Source organism: Rissa tridactyla, chromosome 4 (assembly GCF_028500815.1).
Source record: "Rissa tridactyla isolate bRisTri1 chromosome 4, bRisTri1.patW.cur.20221130, whole genome shotgun sequence".
NCBI classification, from domain to species: Eukaryota; Metazoa; Chordata; class Aves; order Charadriiformes; family Laridae; genus Rissa; species Rissa tridactyla.
The window spans coordinates 66,553,743-66,568,645 of record NC_071469.1 but is presented as its reverse complement, the minus strand read 5'-3'; the positions used below and the strand labels follow the sequence as shown (position 1 = coordinate 66,568,645).

Below are 14,903 nucleotides of genomic sequence, written 5' to 3'. Positions count from 1 at the left end.
CATTATGGCTTTTTTTGCCTAGTGGACTCAAAAGGGCTTTGAAGCAGCACCCCTCTAGGGCTTTGATCCTCGTGCCTCCGCCACGGCCAGCACCCTGCTGCTGCCACGTTCTCCTCTGCTTTCCACCTTTCCCTACCCTGTCCTTACATCCTCATCCCTTCGTGCCAGCATGTTTTCTTCCCAGACGCATCATTTATGCTCCGGTTTCGGCGCCGGGCCGGACGAGCGACACGGCACCACAACGTGCTGCCGATGGCCCGTGACTACGCCGCGCGTGGGCTCCCGCGGGAGTTTTTGGAGCGGTCAGCGGACAGCACGCCCGCCTCCCCCACCGCGCCGGGCTCCGCGCTGGGGGACGATGGAGGCGCTGGGCGGGAGTAGGAGGAGGCGGAGGAGGAGGAGGAAGGGGACCGCGGGCGTGGAGCCGCCGCCGGGTGGGAAGGGCGGAAGGGAGGGAGGGAGGGAAGGGAGGGGAGGAGAGGCGGTCGCGGGGCCGCGGCAGGCGGGGAGGGAGCCGGGCGCCCCGCGGCCCATTCGCGACCGCGGCGGCGGCGGTATCGCGGGGCTCGGCGGCGCTTGGCCCCCCGCGGCCAGGGCCTGTCAGCGGTGGGCGACCCCTCCCCTGCCATGAAGGCGAGCCCCGCGGCAGCCGCCGCTCCGGCGGCGGGGCCGGGACAGGCGGGGGGGCCGCGGGAGCCCGATGCGCGTTGGCGGGAGAAGGGCGAAGCGGACGCGGAGCGGCAGCGCACCCGGGAGCGGCTGGAGGCCACGCTGGCCGGGCTGGGCGAGCTGGAGTACCTGAGGCAGCGGCAGGAGCTGCTGGTGAAGAGCCTCCTGCTGCGGCGGCCGGCGGGCGCCGCGCCCGGGGCGCAGGGAACCGGCCGCGGGGAAGCGCCGGGCGAGGGTCCGCCGCCGCGCAGCCTGGAGGAGAAGTTCCTGGAGGAGAACATTCTCCTCCTGCGGAGGCAGCTGGTGAGCGGGGGGCGGCCTGGGGGTGGGGGTCGCCGGGGACGCGGGCGTGGGGCGCCCGGGGGACGCGCGCCGGTACGCCGTCCCTGCGGGGCGGTGTGAGCCGCGGGTGGCTCGCCCCTCCGCGGTCCCCCGGAGGGTGCATGCCCACGCCGCTGTCACGCCGGCACGGCGTCCCGGCCGGGCGTGCAGGTGAGGCGGGGAGCGGCGTCTGCCGGGGGACGGACGGGCCTCCGTGGGCTGCGGCGAAGCGGTGGCAAATCGGTGGCGGCCGGGTTTTGCCGGCGTTTCGCTCGTGGCCGCACCGTTCCCTGGCGGTTTCCCGAGCCAGGTCGGCGGTCCGACTTCCATTCAAGGCGAGAAAGGCGCTGCCGTTGCCTTGAATGGAAGTTGGGAGCGAGCTCCTGGGCCGCAACCCTGAGAGGGAGTAACGAGCGCTGCGGCACGGGCAGGATCAGGCCCTTAAAATAAGGGATGCTTTTGTTGAAGGACGCACTTTGTAGCTGATGTGGGAAGAGATGGAGGGCGGCATGAAGCAGCAGATCATTTTTCAATGAAAATAGCATACAGCTGTGCCTGGCGGTCTTTGTGCACAGCTCAGCATTTGCTTTCACCCAGGGAGAAGTTCGACTGCGTGATTTATTTGCCTGATTTCTTCTTTTCCCCAAACCCTCCATTCCTGCCCACCTTTTTTTTTTATTCTTGTTAGCCTTTTGGTGCAGTTAATTTCTGATTATTTCCTTCTTGAAAAGATAAAAATAAATTATTTCACTGCTGAGAAGGGGGCTGGCTGCCGAAGAGACGTAGTGAAGGACCAGGGAATCATTACTCAAAAAACCCCCGGGGATTTGTAGTAGCACTTTAAATTGTGCACTTGACATTGCAGATTGGAACCAGATGCCATGCTTGCTGGGGGAGGGGGGACACTGGTGGCAGTGGGTTTTGCAGTGAGTTACCTCCTGAACCTATCACCTCTGCCAGTCTGGCTCCCAGCCGGCTCCTGGCTGCCGTCAGAAATGTGGGAGAAGGCTTGGGATCGCTCCTTTGGTTCTCCAAGGATGGTGTGAAATGCCAGCACATCTTCAAACAGCCTCCCTAATGCTATTAGCATTTACTTTGCCCTTGCCTGAGGACTGGCCCATCCTAGGGGAAAGGTTGTCCTTGATTTAATGGATTTAAAACTAGTCCAGTTATGAGCATCAAAACTCTTTGTGCTGAGCGTTATCAGAGCACCACTGGGCACTAATCAAATGATGCACTTAAAAAAACCCCACAAAAGATAAACCTTCCCCCTGCCTCCCCCACTTTCCCCAAAGCCAGGGAACAATTCCAGGGTATGAAGCTGAAGAGATGATGAATAAGCAACATTATAATACACGCAGGGAAACTGATTGCATTGACCAGGGGTTAATGAGTGCCTTACAAAATAATTTCTTATTGCTTATTTAATGCCATCAAATTACCTTCATAAATAGCCCTAAAATTCATCTCACAGCAATTTTATACAATTGTAATGGGAGAAGAGGAACAATTCCTCTTCCTTCCTGCTGTACAGCAAAACTAATAAAAGGGCCATGATCCCAGCCCTGAGAATCTTGCTGTCTATATAGGAGACTGTAAGTTCATAATGTGCAGGCGAACAAGGCGGTTCCCACACTTCAGACACTTGTTGGCAGAGCTGTTTCATCCCATTGTGTGAACAGATGTGATCTTTGACTAACGTCACTGTGGTGGTGAAGTCACTGTGGTGGTGAACGTCCCCTATTACACTGGCAAAGCTGTCCTTTCACTGAAGTAGCCCGTTTCATGTGCACAGGTCTGGTTTGACCATATCAGCTTTGTTGTCACAGCTGGGGTCCTGCAAAGGAGTGCTTTGCCAACATAGCATGTTGGTCTTCCGAAATTGTGGAGCGTGCTCCCTAGGTAGAACTGCTTGGAAGAGACCGGAATGAAGTGCCTGCATAATTCTTCCATTAAGTTTTTATCCAGAGTATCTAGAATTTCAGGGCTTTCTTCTGATTTGGTTTTAGGTTTTTTTTTCTTTATAGAAAAATATAGACAAAATATTTCCATGACGCTCGGATGGAGAAGGGTGATTGTCTTTGGAACCCCTTCAGGTCTGCCCCACCGAAGGAGCTGATGTTGATTGTCTTCTTGTTTTCCAGAACTGCTTGAGGAGGAGGGACGCCGGCCTGCTAAATCAGTTACAAGAGCTAGATAAGCAAATAAGTGATCTCCGCCTGGACGTGGAAAAAACGACTGATGAACACCTTGAGACAGACAGTCGTCCAAGTTCAGGTAAAGCCAATATTCAGCAAAATGGAGCCTCCCTTGGTACCTGGACTTAAACTGACTGTAGTTTTCAGTGCTACAACAGTAAATTTCTATAGCATGTTCACATTCTGATAATTAAGTCTACTAGCAAAGTACCTTCCACTGGAAAGGTTGCTGTTTGTAGAAAACATATTCAGAGGAGCATTTCAAGCTCAATTAGATTTTTAGTGTTTGGGGCATTTTTTTTTTCCACCCACAAATTAGTTCAAAAAGTTCTAATTCTCTTGCATATAAGGAGGCTGCAGAAAAAATGGTGAAAGGAAGCACCAGCAAGCAGGAGGAAGATGTCAAAATTGATCTTACAGCCAGAAGGGAACATTGAATCAAACAACTTAATACCACATATGTTTAATTTCATCCCATTCTAACTGTGTTGAAGCCAGTAAGTGGTATTTATGAGGAAGCTTTCCTAGAGGCATCTAGACTTGTTCTGAAGACACTACAAAGTGGAGAATCCTCCAAGTTGCAAACGTAAAAACCATTGCTAATTTCTAATCTGAATTTGACTTGTTCCATCCCTGATTTTTTTTATATGTTTTTGTCCTATAGACTGAGATCTTTTCTAGTTCCCAGCTTTTTCTCCTCTTGGAGGTGCTATACAGTATATTTCCTGACTTTTTTGATGAGCTAAACAGGTCAAGTTCAGTAAGTCATTTGTTTTAAGGCATTTTTCCAAGCTCTTGAATAGCTTTATGGCCCCTTTCCAATTTTTTAGCTTTGTTTTAAGTGTGCTGGAGTCGAGGACTAGGTATACTTTTCCAATGTCTTTCTTGCCAGTGCTGTATAGACTGCTGAAGTCATTTCCCTATTGCTATTCATTAGTCTCTTTGTACATCCAACAATCTCATTAGCTTTTTTTGCCATATCATTAAGCTTGATTGAGCTGCTTTTCCACGCTGACTAAGTCCTTTTCGGGATTATTGTTTTCCACAGTGCATCCCTATTCTGTAGACATGCCCTGCATTCCTTTTTTCTAAATTTAAACCTTGATTGCGATATGTCGTATTTTTCTTGAGTAGACCCAGTTTACCAAGAAATAAATTTTTCCATGTCTGCACATTATTTACCATTTTATTCTTTCCTGTCATCCACTGTTTGTCTCCAAAACTTTGATGAAAATAATGGATAGCATTGGGCTCAGAACTTGGTAAAAATTTTGTAGTTCATTAGTAGCTGGAGAGTTTATCTTGGAAGTATAATACACTATTAAATTAATGGGGTGTCAAACGCAGCCTGGATCCTTCTTGCTGAAATCTGAAAACCCCTGTAAAGGTTAAAACCCCAACCCCTGTAAAGGTTAAAAAAAAAGTTCAAAATTTCATATGCTAAATAAAGTTCTACTTTTTTACTTCTAATTTCTTTACTTTTAAACGGAATCCTTCATACCAATAAGGATATTACTAAATTGTGCAGGTTTTTGGGTGACTGAGTGAAATCCCATAACTAATTGCAATAGAGTAAGCCAACATAAACATGAGCTTGACTGCCTTTCTAGAGACACAAATGGTAACTTTGTACAGACATAACTAATATAAATCCAAACTCTTATTTTTATAGGGTTTTATGAGCTGAGTGATGGAGCTTCAGGATCGCTCTCCAATTCATCTAACTCTGTCTTCAGTGAGTGTTTATCCAGTTGCCATTCTAGCACTTGCTTTTGCAGCCCTTTGGAGGCAACACTGAATATCTCAGATGGACGCCCTAAATCTGCAGGTATAGTAAAAGCAGGTCGAATACATCATACTCCAGGAGGTGGCTTTGGCTTTGGAAATACTGCCTCAGGAGTATCTGGGTTGGATTAACCCTTCTTCCTTTCATTTGATGTATTGTGCTCTGAAAAGATTCCAGTGCCTATCACATACATGGGTCACGAGACAGGACTGTTTGCCCTCCACTACTCCAGCCTTTCATGTGAATACGTCACTGTAATCACATGAAAATAAGATGTGAAAATATGACAGCTGCTTTACCCAGTAGAGGGCAGCGGTACCTATACACACAAACACATTAGTCAGCTGATTTCTTATGGTTTCCTTTAGAAAAGCATTTTTACTAAATAGCAATAACGAAAGATACCTCAACAGCCATGTCCTCATTAAAGTGACAGAGCGGGGAGCAAGCTTTAGAAGGTCAGGGTGCACGTCAGTCTGTTTGTAGCAGTCATTTTGTCAGTTCTGATTGTCCTCAACCCCTAGGTGACCACGTTGTGGTGTGTCATACTACATTTATGTAGTATAGACAAATAGACATCATGAACAGGGAAAAGTATTTTGTCTTTTTGGCGGAGAGCTGTTGAATTTCCTTTGACGCCAGGCTGAAGATGCAAGCCTTAATGTGTGGGACAGTTTAACAGGAGGTCTGTTGTCCAGAAAGGACACTTCAGTAGGACTTTTGTGATCAAGTATTATTGGTTGCAGCCGTACTGATTCAAAAGCCTTAGTTCATTCTGGGCTGTGGAGGAGACTCCTAACCATAGCATTTCCAATTTCCATTCTGCTCTTTACAGTTAACTTACAGTGATTTTTGTTTGTGAATTGGAGACAAAATAATTCAAGTTCTTTTAACTCTAACGTGGGAAAATACAGCCTGGGATACATTCATTCCGAGATGCTGAGAAGTCCTGTAAGTTTTCCTTTGAGCAGCTTGAAGTAATTTAATGCTCCTTGATGTAAGGTATATGTGATCTTCATCAGCCATTCATAAAAGGAAAAACATACATAAGGATTTCCAGCAGATTGCATTGCTGTTTTTTTCTGTATACATCAGAAAAACCTAAAACTCATTATTCATACTGTTTCACTTTTAGAGATGAAATTTCACAAACTGGCACTTTTCAAAGAAGTGTTTTTATCAACATTTCCTGACTCTGACATAGAATTTAGGAAAAGTGGGAAAACTGTCAAGTTCTTCCTCTCCTGTTCACGCAGGAACACCATCTTTATCAGCCAATTTCATCAACGTCTGTGAGACCTCTTTTGAAATAAGCCTTAGATAAGTGATGAGCACTGAGCATTCGAATTTGAGTGCCTGGCTGAAGTTTCTAGCCCAAGGGTAGAAAACAGGACTGACTGACAGTGATCTAGAAGGATTTTTTAGATTGTATCCCTACCCAAGAAGGACAGGGGCACCATAAGCTTAAGAAAATAATAATCTTAGGTGCTTGGATTGAAGCCCTACTAAGATCACTTACCTCCCAAGTAAGTGCCTTAACCATTAAATCTGACTCATGCATCCTGAAATGCACTGGATTTCTCTTACAGAACTCTCTTTGCAGAGCCAAAGCTAGGGTGTCAGCTGGATTGACCTGCACTCCTTGTACTTGTGTGGAAAGATGAGCCTATTTCCCAGTCTTTAACCCTTTATTGCTCAAAAGGAGCATCTGTTATTAGCATTGTTATAAAATAATTATGATGATAATAGTAGTAGTAATTATAATAATAACAACAACAAAATTAAATATGGATTTTTTTGACCCAAGATATGCTTGAAAAATATGGAAGTGAAATTTGTCAATTAGCTGAGAGAATTCATTGCAGTCTTGTCTACATTTTTTATGTTTCCCATTGGATTTAGTGAAGTAAAATATAAAATTCATACGTGCTGAGGCCCACAGTGAGTTTTAGAGGTGCCTGTGTAGCATATAAACAGAAGAGACCCTTACAGACTTCTGGGTGGCTTGGAAGTAAAATAGGAAGCTGTTAGCAACCTAGACATGGGTTTGAAACCAAAGTAAATGTTCTCATTAGGGCTGTCATTTTTATGTTTTTTAACCATGTGGTCATATTGGGGCAAATCCTACATAGATGCAGTTACAAAGAGACCCACGGAAGAATAGTGATGCTTTTATATTGCTTAAACGGCATCCCTGGTTGCAAGGTTTCTGCTGTGGCATAAGCATTGCATCATATGGGTAGATGGGACCAGAGTCCTTGATGGCACATGAAAAACATAGCAGAACTGTCCCTGGCAGGCTCTCTAAACTCTTCTAAAATGCCTTTCAGATCTCATAGGCTGGATGGACTATAATAAGGAAGGCCAGCATGAGGACCAGACTGCAGGCTCTGTCTGTCGCTATTTGTCCACACCGCACTCAAATTCCCTCGATGTCGTTGCAGATGTACATCCAAAGTACCAGTGTGATCTGGTGTCTAAAAACGGAAATGACATCTACCGGTACCCCAGCCCACTCCATGCAGTAGCAGTGCAGAGTCCCATGTTTCTTCTCCCTGTGAGTGAAAACCCCCAGCAAGAAGAGGAGCAGCTTGGTTGCAATATTAGCGATGTTTGCGCTGGATCTGAAACGGACTCGGGAAAATGCACCAACACCTTTCTCCCACAAGACTCCTGGCTGGCGCCATGCCCTTCCACCAGCAAGAGGATAGACAGTTACATCTTAAGCCTGGTTCAGAAAAAGACGCATGCGGTAAGGACTAACAAACCCAGGACAAGTCTCAACGCTGATCCCACCAAAGGGATCTTGAGGCATGGAAGCATGTGCATCAGGCAGCCTGCAGGGGTGGTGGCTCACAGTAACATCATGAACCTGAAGAGCTCCAAGCAAGGATGCTTGCCTTCTGGTGGTACCACCGCTCTGGACCACACGGCACCCTCCCCATTAAAGCAGAGGCTGAGGGAGCCGGCTGTCGAGCAGCTGGAGAGTAGGAAGGCACCTTTGCCAGCGGCTCTCCCGCCTGGTGTGGCAGGTGAACTTCAGAGCAAGCACCTGCCACGGGGTGTCAAACTGGCGCCTGTGGAGCTCAACCCCAGTGCAGTGGCCGCAGCAGGGGACGTCCCCAAGGAGAATGGCCAGCTCTTTGCCGTGTCTCCCAAAGAGAGCCCAGGGAAGCCCGTGGTACTGCAGCCGGAGAACAGGGTCAGCCAGCCTCCCAAAAAAGTCCTGCAGAAGAGCAACTTGCAGGCAACTCACTCCTCGTCGTCTGCTGTCGAGGAGAGGCCCACGCTGGATTTCAAAAGCGAGGGCTCTTCCTCCCAGAGCCTGGATGATGGGTTGCTGGTGAATGCCCAGTACATACCAGCCCAGCAGCAAAGCGTGAAGCTTCACAAAGGCACCCGAAACGTCAAGATTTTGAAAAGCTCCGCGCTGAAACACAGGCCCCACCTTGCCAATGGGCTGGAAAACAGTTTGCAGACCTTGCGGGAGAAAACCAAGCTGGCTGGCAAGAAATGCCGCTTTCCTGAGGAGTTGGATACAAATAAGAAACTGAAGAAGCCCTCCTCGCGGGGGAAGAGGGGCAGCGGCTTGCAGCTGGAGTCAGGCCTCCAGAGTCGGCAGACTGGCCTGCACAAATCCTCCGTCCGCTCCCACGGGCATGGCCGAGAGGTTGTGGTGGCCAAGCCTAAACACAAGCGGGCCGACTACCGCCGGTGGAAGTCGTCGGCAGAGATTTCCTACGAGGAGGCCCTGCGGAGGGTGAGGAGGAACCGACGGGAAGGTGTGGGGGTCTACTCGCAAGTCCCCCTGCCCTATGTCAGCCCGTATACCTATGTGGCCAGCGACTCGGAGTACTCGGCGGAGTGCGAGTCCTTGTTCCACTCCACCGTGGTGGACACGAGCGAGGACGAGCAGAGCAACTACACGACGAACTGCTTTGGAGACAGCGAGTCGAGCCTGAGCGAGGTAGAATTTGTAGGGGAGAGCACGACCACCAGCGACTCTGATGAGAGCGGGGGCCTTATTTGGTCTCAGTTTGTCCAGACGCTCCCCATCCAAACAGTTACAGCGCCGGAGCTGCACGAAAATGCAGCAAAGGCCTTTGTCAAAATCAAAGCCTCCCATAACCTCAAGAAGAAAATCCTCCGCTTTCGGTCGGGCTCCCTGAAGCTCATGACAACTGTCTAGTGAGGTGACTTGGTGGAATGTATCTGCTTCTGCTTTCAGAAGCAAGGTGCTTTTGTGTACATATTTCCACGGTTTTGTTTTGTTTTTTTTTTTATACAAGTATTTAAAGCTTGAGGTAAATTATGTCACTCGTCTTCAGAACTTGGGTGGATACTAGTGCCTTTTATGTGGAAATAAAAGACCGTATACTCATTTTTTTAAAAAACATAACAACATAACACTGCCATTTGACTGGTGAACAGCCTCCAGTGCATGGTATCAGAAGGCTTTGAAAAAAGGCTAATGTTTCTGGAAATGGATCTTGCCTAGTTTTTCCAGTTCTGGGTCTTACAGAGAGTATTGACAGCTTAAGGTCATGAGGTTTTAGGGGATAAGGGGGAGGGAGTGTGGGTGGTCTTCATGTTTTTGCTTGTCCCTTTCTGCTGCTCTGTTGCCACATCTTGAACTTCTTCCTCCTGGTAGTCTGGCGTCTTGGATTTTCCTTTTTTTTTTTTTTTCTTTTCCGGTTGATTCTCTTCTTGAAACTCATCCCTGTCATCCCCCAGCCTTCCCCCAGCAGGAAAGGGCTCCTGTTCAATCTGTCTCCAAGGTTAAGTGGCCTTCTCTGGAGTGCACTCTGCTCTGATATCCTGGGAGTCCCGCTGCGGATGGCAGTGGTGTTTGGAGTAAACTGTTGGGGCAGCTGACCAAGGCTTAGTAACTTCAGTATATTGTGTAAAACTGCTTTTGAAAAAGAAAAAAAAAACACGTATGCATGTCACGTGCATGAGTATCAGTAGTTTTAATATTCCTGTTGATGTCCAATTTACTGTACATCATCAATGGTTGTTTATATATATATCTCATTGTGTAAATTAATATAACGCATCATACGCTGTAATAAACAGTCTGTTTTAATACTTTTTTAAAGTTTGTTACATTGATGCAGACCCAGTGAATGGTTTTACATTGGCATTGTCACCACTTAGAAGTCTCTTTGATGTGACCTGATAGTGTTGGCTGCATTTAGCCATGCAGGAAACGGAGCAAGTTTAAAATGTTGCTGTGGATGTGACTTGTGCTTTGAGGGAACTAGATTGTCATGGCTTCTCTTGTTCTTCACATAAGTTGCATTCTTTTTTTAAGGGCAAGGTGGGATTTAGGAGCTCAGAGGCATCTTCAGGTTGTTGCTTATGGGCAGCTCATGTTGTGGAGCAGATGAAAATATTAATATTAATATCAATCCTTCTCACTGTCAGGGTGCTTGCAGACTTTGGTTGGTACAACACAGGGGCAGACGGTAGGTTTCTGTAACCAAATAGTTCTGTGTAACACAAAAGGTTTCCCTCTGAAATGTCCAGTAAACGTGTTCTGGGAGCTGGTCTGGGTGGAGGAGAGCATAGACTTGCTGTCCCTCATGCCCTGTTTAGGTATGGTGACTGACTGTATCACAACCCTCACAAGGTTATGGAAAGAAGTGATAATCGTGTCACCTACTGGTCTCTGTCTTAGTTTCTTTCTTCTTATAGGACTGGAGGTGAGTCTTTGCCAGCAAAGGAGAAAGGAACTAACCGTAGACAGCACTGCTTCCCTTTGCAGCAACAGCTTTGAAGCTGCCTGGTGGGAAGGCTGGAGGCTTACGGTGCATGCACGTCTGATGGAGTAGGCCCAGAAGATGGGCTGGTTTCTGCAGGTTCATTTTCTGCTCTGGCATCAGTAAAGCGGTGGACATACAACTGGTGTGGAAGCTGTAACTGGTATCGATTTCAGGGGTTACGTGTGCAGTTTGTCCATTCCATAGCAAGATCTGCTGAGCAGACACCTTCCTTTGTAGTTCCTCTGTGTCCTTCCTGCCTGTCACCCACCTGAAAGGCAGCGCAGTTTTTTCACAGGTTTCCTTGCATTGCAAACGTGGGAAGGAGAGAGCCACCCAGAATTAAATGTTGCTGGGAGCAGTTTCTGAGACAGTGGTACTACAGTGGCAAATTTTATTTTTTGATCTGCAGTATAGTGAATCCTTACCTATAAAACGTCTCTCTCATATTATTTTTTCCTTTCTTTAATAGACGAATGTTGGTTTCTATAAGGGGTCTCACAGTATGGTCACAAGGTTCTGGATTCAGTGACCCAGAAAGTCCTTCTCCCACGATACAGGAAAAGCTGTAACTTGCCTTAGCTGCTGTCAACTCTCCCATTGCTTTAGACATGGAGGGACACATTCTATAGATATATGTATAAAAAAAATATATATATATTGATATAGATTAATTCATCGAAAAATTACTGGACAATGGCTGCCACTGTAGAGAGGGGAGAGAAGAAATGTTTGCTATTAAACATGGCATTACTGAGGCTAAGCAGCAGCTTAATACATTCCCGTTAATAACTGATGGGTGTTATATCAAACAAAGGGAATGTCAAGAAGCTTATCGAAGCTGGTAGTTTCTTTCCTAGAATATCTCTTAATCATGCTACATAATCTCTCTTTGAGCGAGAAAAACGTGCAAATCCCTGTAAATCTCCTCAAAGGTGTAGCAGAGAGGATCTTCAGACGCGTACTCTGTCTCTCGCTGTAAAGGAGCTGCTGGTGGGAAGACAAACCAACCAGTGGCTTTGGCATGATGAGTTTTTAATGGCAGTGCTATAGCAGGTTGCCTCACACCAGGTGAGGGAGGCTGGTTTTCAAGTGAGCTGCTGAATAGTTTCTTTTTATATAATTAAGTAAAAAAAAAAAAAAAGAAAATAACCACCTAAATATCACTAAGGCTGTATCAGCTGCAACCACTGTGTTCTGCAGTACTCTTGCTGAAAAGCTTAATAGCATGTGGGGAAATGGGCTGATGCTATCTCCGTCTTAATTGCATCCGAGTCTTTTCATTTGGGGGAAGGAATTTTCCTTTTCTTACACAATTTAGGTAAGCATCCAAAATTCTTTAAACAGGGCTCATTTTTTCTTTCATTCATTTTTCTTTTCATTTCATTCATCCCCACCTGCCTTTTTTTTTTTTTTTTTTTAAAATAAAAGATCTTAACGGTGCTGGAAAAGTACTTGACATGGTCCCAATACACGGTACACATTCTCTTTTCTGACTCTGATTTAGGAAATGCATCTAAGTAAGTATTTGTAACGTTAGATTGAAAAACATCTAATCTTGGAGACCAGTTATCTATCTGCCACTTCTTTAAGATACCTGGCTTTCCAGCTCCACGGCCTTGAGTCCTTGCCACTGTATTTTTCATAATGTTTGTGTTTTAATTATCCCCAGTGTTTATGGTAGTCATTGGAAGTTTGAAGTGGGAATATTAGTCTTCAATGCGCTGGGCCCTATTTCAAGGTGGGGGCAGGTTGTGGTGGGGAGGTTTAGGATTAGCTACCCCCATGCTCCGTATGTAACTTGAGTGCAGGAAAGTACAGAAACATATGCTTAACATGAAGAACAAGAGCAGATCCCTTTAGCTGGATTCCTTGCGATTCAGGTTAAATAGTGTCACCGCACATCTCTGAAGTGCCATCTTTCCCAGTGCAGGAATCAGCATTGCACACACAATGAGGTGCTGTCTGCCTTCCAGCAGGCTTTTTGGGTCTGTCTTCTGCTCCCTAACCCCAGCCACCAGCTGTGGGTCAGCAGATCATGAAGCAAGCTGTGTCTGGTGTGTGCGGGGCCAGAGAGAGGCCCTGGCATTGTGCCTAGACGTCCCAAATGTGTGGGGCGCCTCTTGTGGATATCATGTTTGTCATGAGAGATTCGATGTCGTGCAAGGATTTGGACAGCTGTGTCTGAAGGAAGGTGTCAATGGAGAGCCCCATAAATGGAGGGTCTGATTCTGATTCATATGTATTTTCAGGAGAGGCTGAAAGAGGAGGTTTTTCAGTCTGATGTCTAGATAGGTAAGTCGGACTGGGCTAAGCAGAGTCGTCTGAGGGATTCTGTCTCATTTCTTCCAGTACTCTAGATGATCAAGGCCACTATCAGCACTGCCAGTTGGTGAGGTGCTTTAACCATCTGGCCAAATCCTGCAAGAGCCTTAATGGGACAAGTGGTAAGCTCCCATCCCCCAGCTTGGTTTTTGGCTTTCCATAGCACAACCCCTGCTTGCAGAAAGCCTGCAGGTCCCAACTCTGCATCTTTCCCTGTCCTGGGGCTTCAGAAGGAATCTGTCCATCCATTACAAATTTTCTCGTTTTCTTCTGGCTTTCATCCTGGATAAGGACTGACAACAGCTTCTCCCCGACAGAATCCTGTGCCTTCACTAATCCCAAATCAATCTGTTTGTTGGCTCAGAGAAAGGTCAGGTGCTCCTCAGATGGCGACCAGCAAAACCATCCCTGAGGGATCTGCATCCCTTTCTGACACAAAGGGCAGCAAAGGCTCTTATTGGCTGTGATGGCCACTCTGGCAGATGAGTCACCACACTGCGCGTCTCTCCCTCAGCATGTGGTTTTTCTCATAGGAGGGAACAAGGATATGAACATTTTGAGGAAGCAGAAACAGCTATAGACATCTTTAATAACTAACTTCAGCATCTAGTATGTACCTTTGGAGGAGCCAGCAATAATAACATACAACTGATCTGCTAGTACAAAAAAATGAACCATTCTCAACTCTGCAATGTCCTGTGCACACTGCAGAGGATACAGACTGCAAACCAATCGAGACAATTGATAAACCCCAAATCTATCTTTCAAACTTGCTTTTCTTGTTAATTTCTCTGAATCTCCAAGAATTGTGTTGAGGCGCCTTCCATGGCATTATGTTTCTTTCTCTGACTAAACATTACAGATGGACCACTGTGGTGAGAAACAATTACTCTGGGGTTTAAAAAAAATACTGCAATGCTGGAATGAGGGGAGACGTGTGGAAACAAGTGGGAGATCCGTTCAAAAGGGATAATAGAAAGTGCTTTTTTACATGGCAAGGAATTTTCTGCCCCAGGAAATATCAAGGCAGATATATCAGCAAGTTCAAAGGGGTTAGAGAAGGTAGGGAAGGATGTGTGCTCTACCAGCCCCAGTCAGTTACCATGGATGCTAGGACGAGTGTGAGATGAATAGACTGCAAATAGTGGCCAGGCTTGCATGCTCCCCCTAAAGATTGTCTTTTCCTGCCACTGTTGAAGCACCGTTAGCTGGAGGAGATGCACGATCACACTGACCCAGCAGACCATTTCCTTTATTCCTATGATCTTGGTATAGCTGATGGGAGTTGTCTATGCAATTGAATTTCCTCAGTCTTTATTAGTCTTTTGTCATCCCAACTGCTGCTGAAGATGAGTTTTGCATTGCTTTGCAAAGAAATTCACTTTGCATGCTTGGCTGATGGTGGTGTGCATTTATTCAAACTATAGACATGTGTTTCTGGTCACTCGTCCTATGGCAAAATAATTTCATCCACCCTTTCACATGGGCAGTCTGTGCCAAAGTCCTCTGTTATGGTGAACATTGTCCCCCTGTAATGCAAACACTGTTAGGGAACACAGTCCATCTATTAGCATACTGTGCGAGTCACTGTTGGGCAGCGATTCTACATCCTGTAGTTGCTTCTAAATCATAGGAAAAGTTGAAGACTTGCAAACCAAATGAACCATCCTAGAGGCAGAGTGCTAGGCATCTACTACACCCTGCCTTGGGACTTTGCTGTCTTTGGAGAGTTTTTCTTTCCCTCTGACTGTGTCTACATTTGTGCTTTTGTTTGGAGCAGCAGAGCAGTCTGGAAGTGAATCCCCTGGTTGTCTCCACCTACTGTGTGTTGGTTTGGACAGT

The 14,903-nt window shown here is 46.6% G+C and overlaps 1 protein-coding gene across 4 annotated transcripts; it reads left to right on the top strand.

Moving 5' to 3' along the window:
• Positions 1-500: 500 nt before the first annotated feature.
• On the top strand, positions 501-10,062 carry DACT1 (dishevelled binding antagonist of beta catenin 1). 4 transcript variants are annotated; one of them, XM_054200716.1, is made up of 4 exons: positions 501-972; positions 3,135-3,267; positions 4,861-4,923; positions 7,419-10,062. In XM_054200716.1, the coding sequence occupies exons 1-4, from the start codon at positions 628-630 to the stop codon at positions 9,161-9,163; spliced, it is 2,286 nt and encodes a 761-aa protein (XP_054056691.1). In that variant the 5' UTR covers positions 501-627; the 3' UTR covers positions 9,164-10,062. The 4 variants fall into 4 exon arrangements, with proteins under 4 accessions (XP_054056691.1, XP_054056689.1, XP_054056690.1 ...); XM_054200714.1 differs by having other exon boundaries at positions 7,305-10,062; XM_054200715.1 differs by having other exon boundaries at positions 4,861-5,016.
• The last annotated feature ends 4,841 nt before the right edge of the window (positions 10,063-14,903 follow it).

Excerpts from the sequence above, each read along its gene's own strand:
- DACT1 (XM_054200713.1), top strand. The coding sequence starts at position 628 with ATGAAGGCGAGCCCCGCGGCAGCCGCCGCTCCGGCGGCGGGGCCGGGA. Across the intron at positions 973-3,134 it reads TCCTCCTGCGGAGGCAGCTG|AACTGCTTGAGGAGGAGGGA; the intron begins GTGAGCGGGGGG and ends CTTGTTTTCCAG. Across the intron at positions 3,268-4,860 it reads AGACAGTCGTCCAAGTTCAG|GGTTTTATGAGCTGAGTGAT; the intron begins GTAAAGCCAATA and ends TTATTTTTATAG.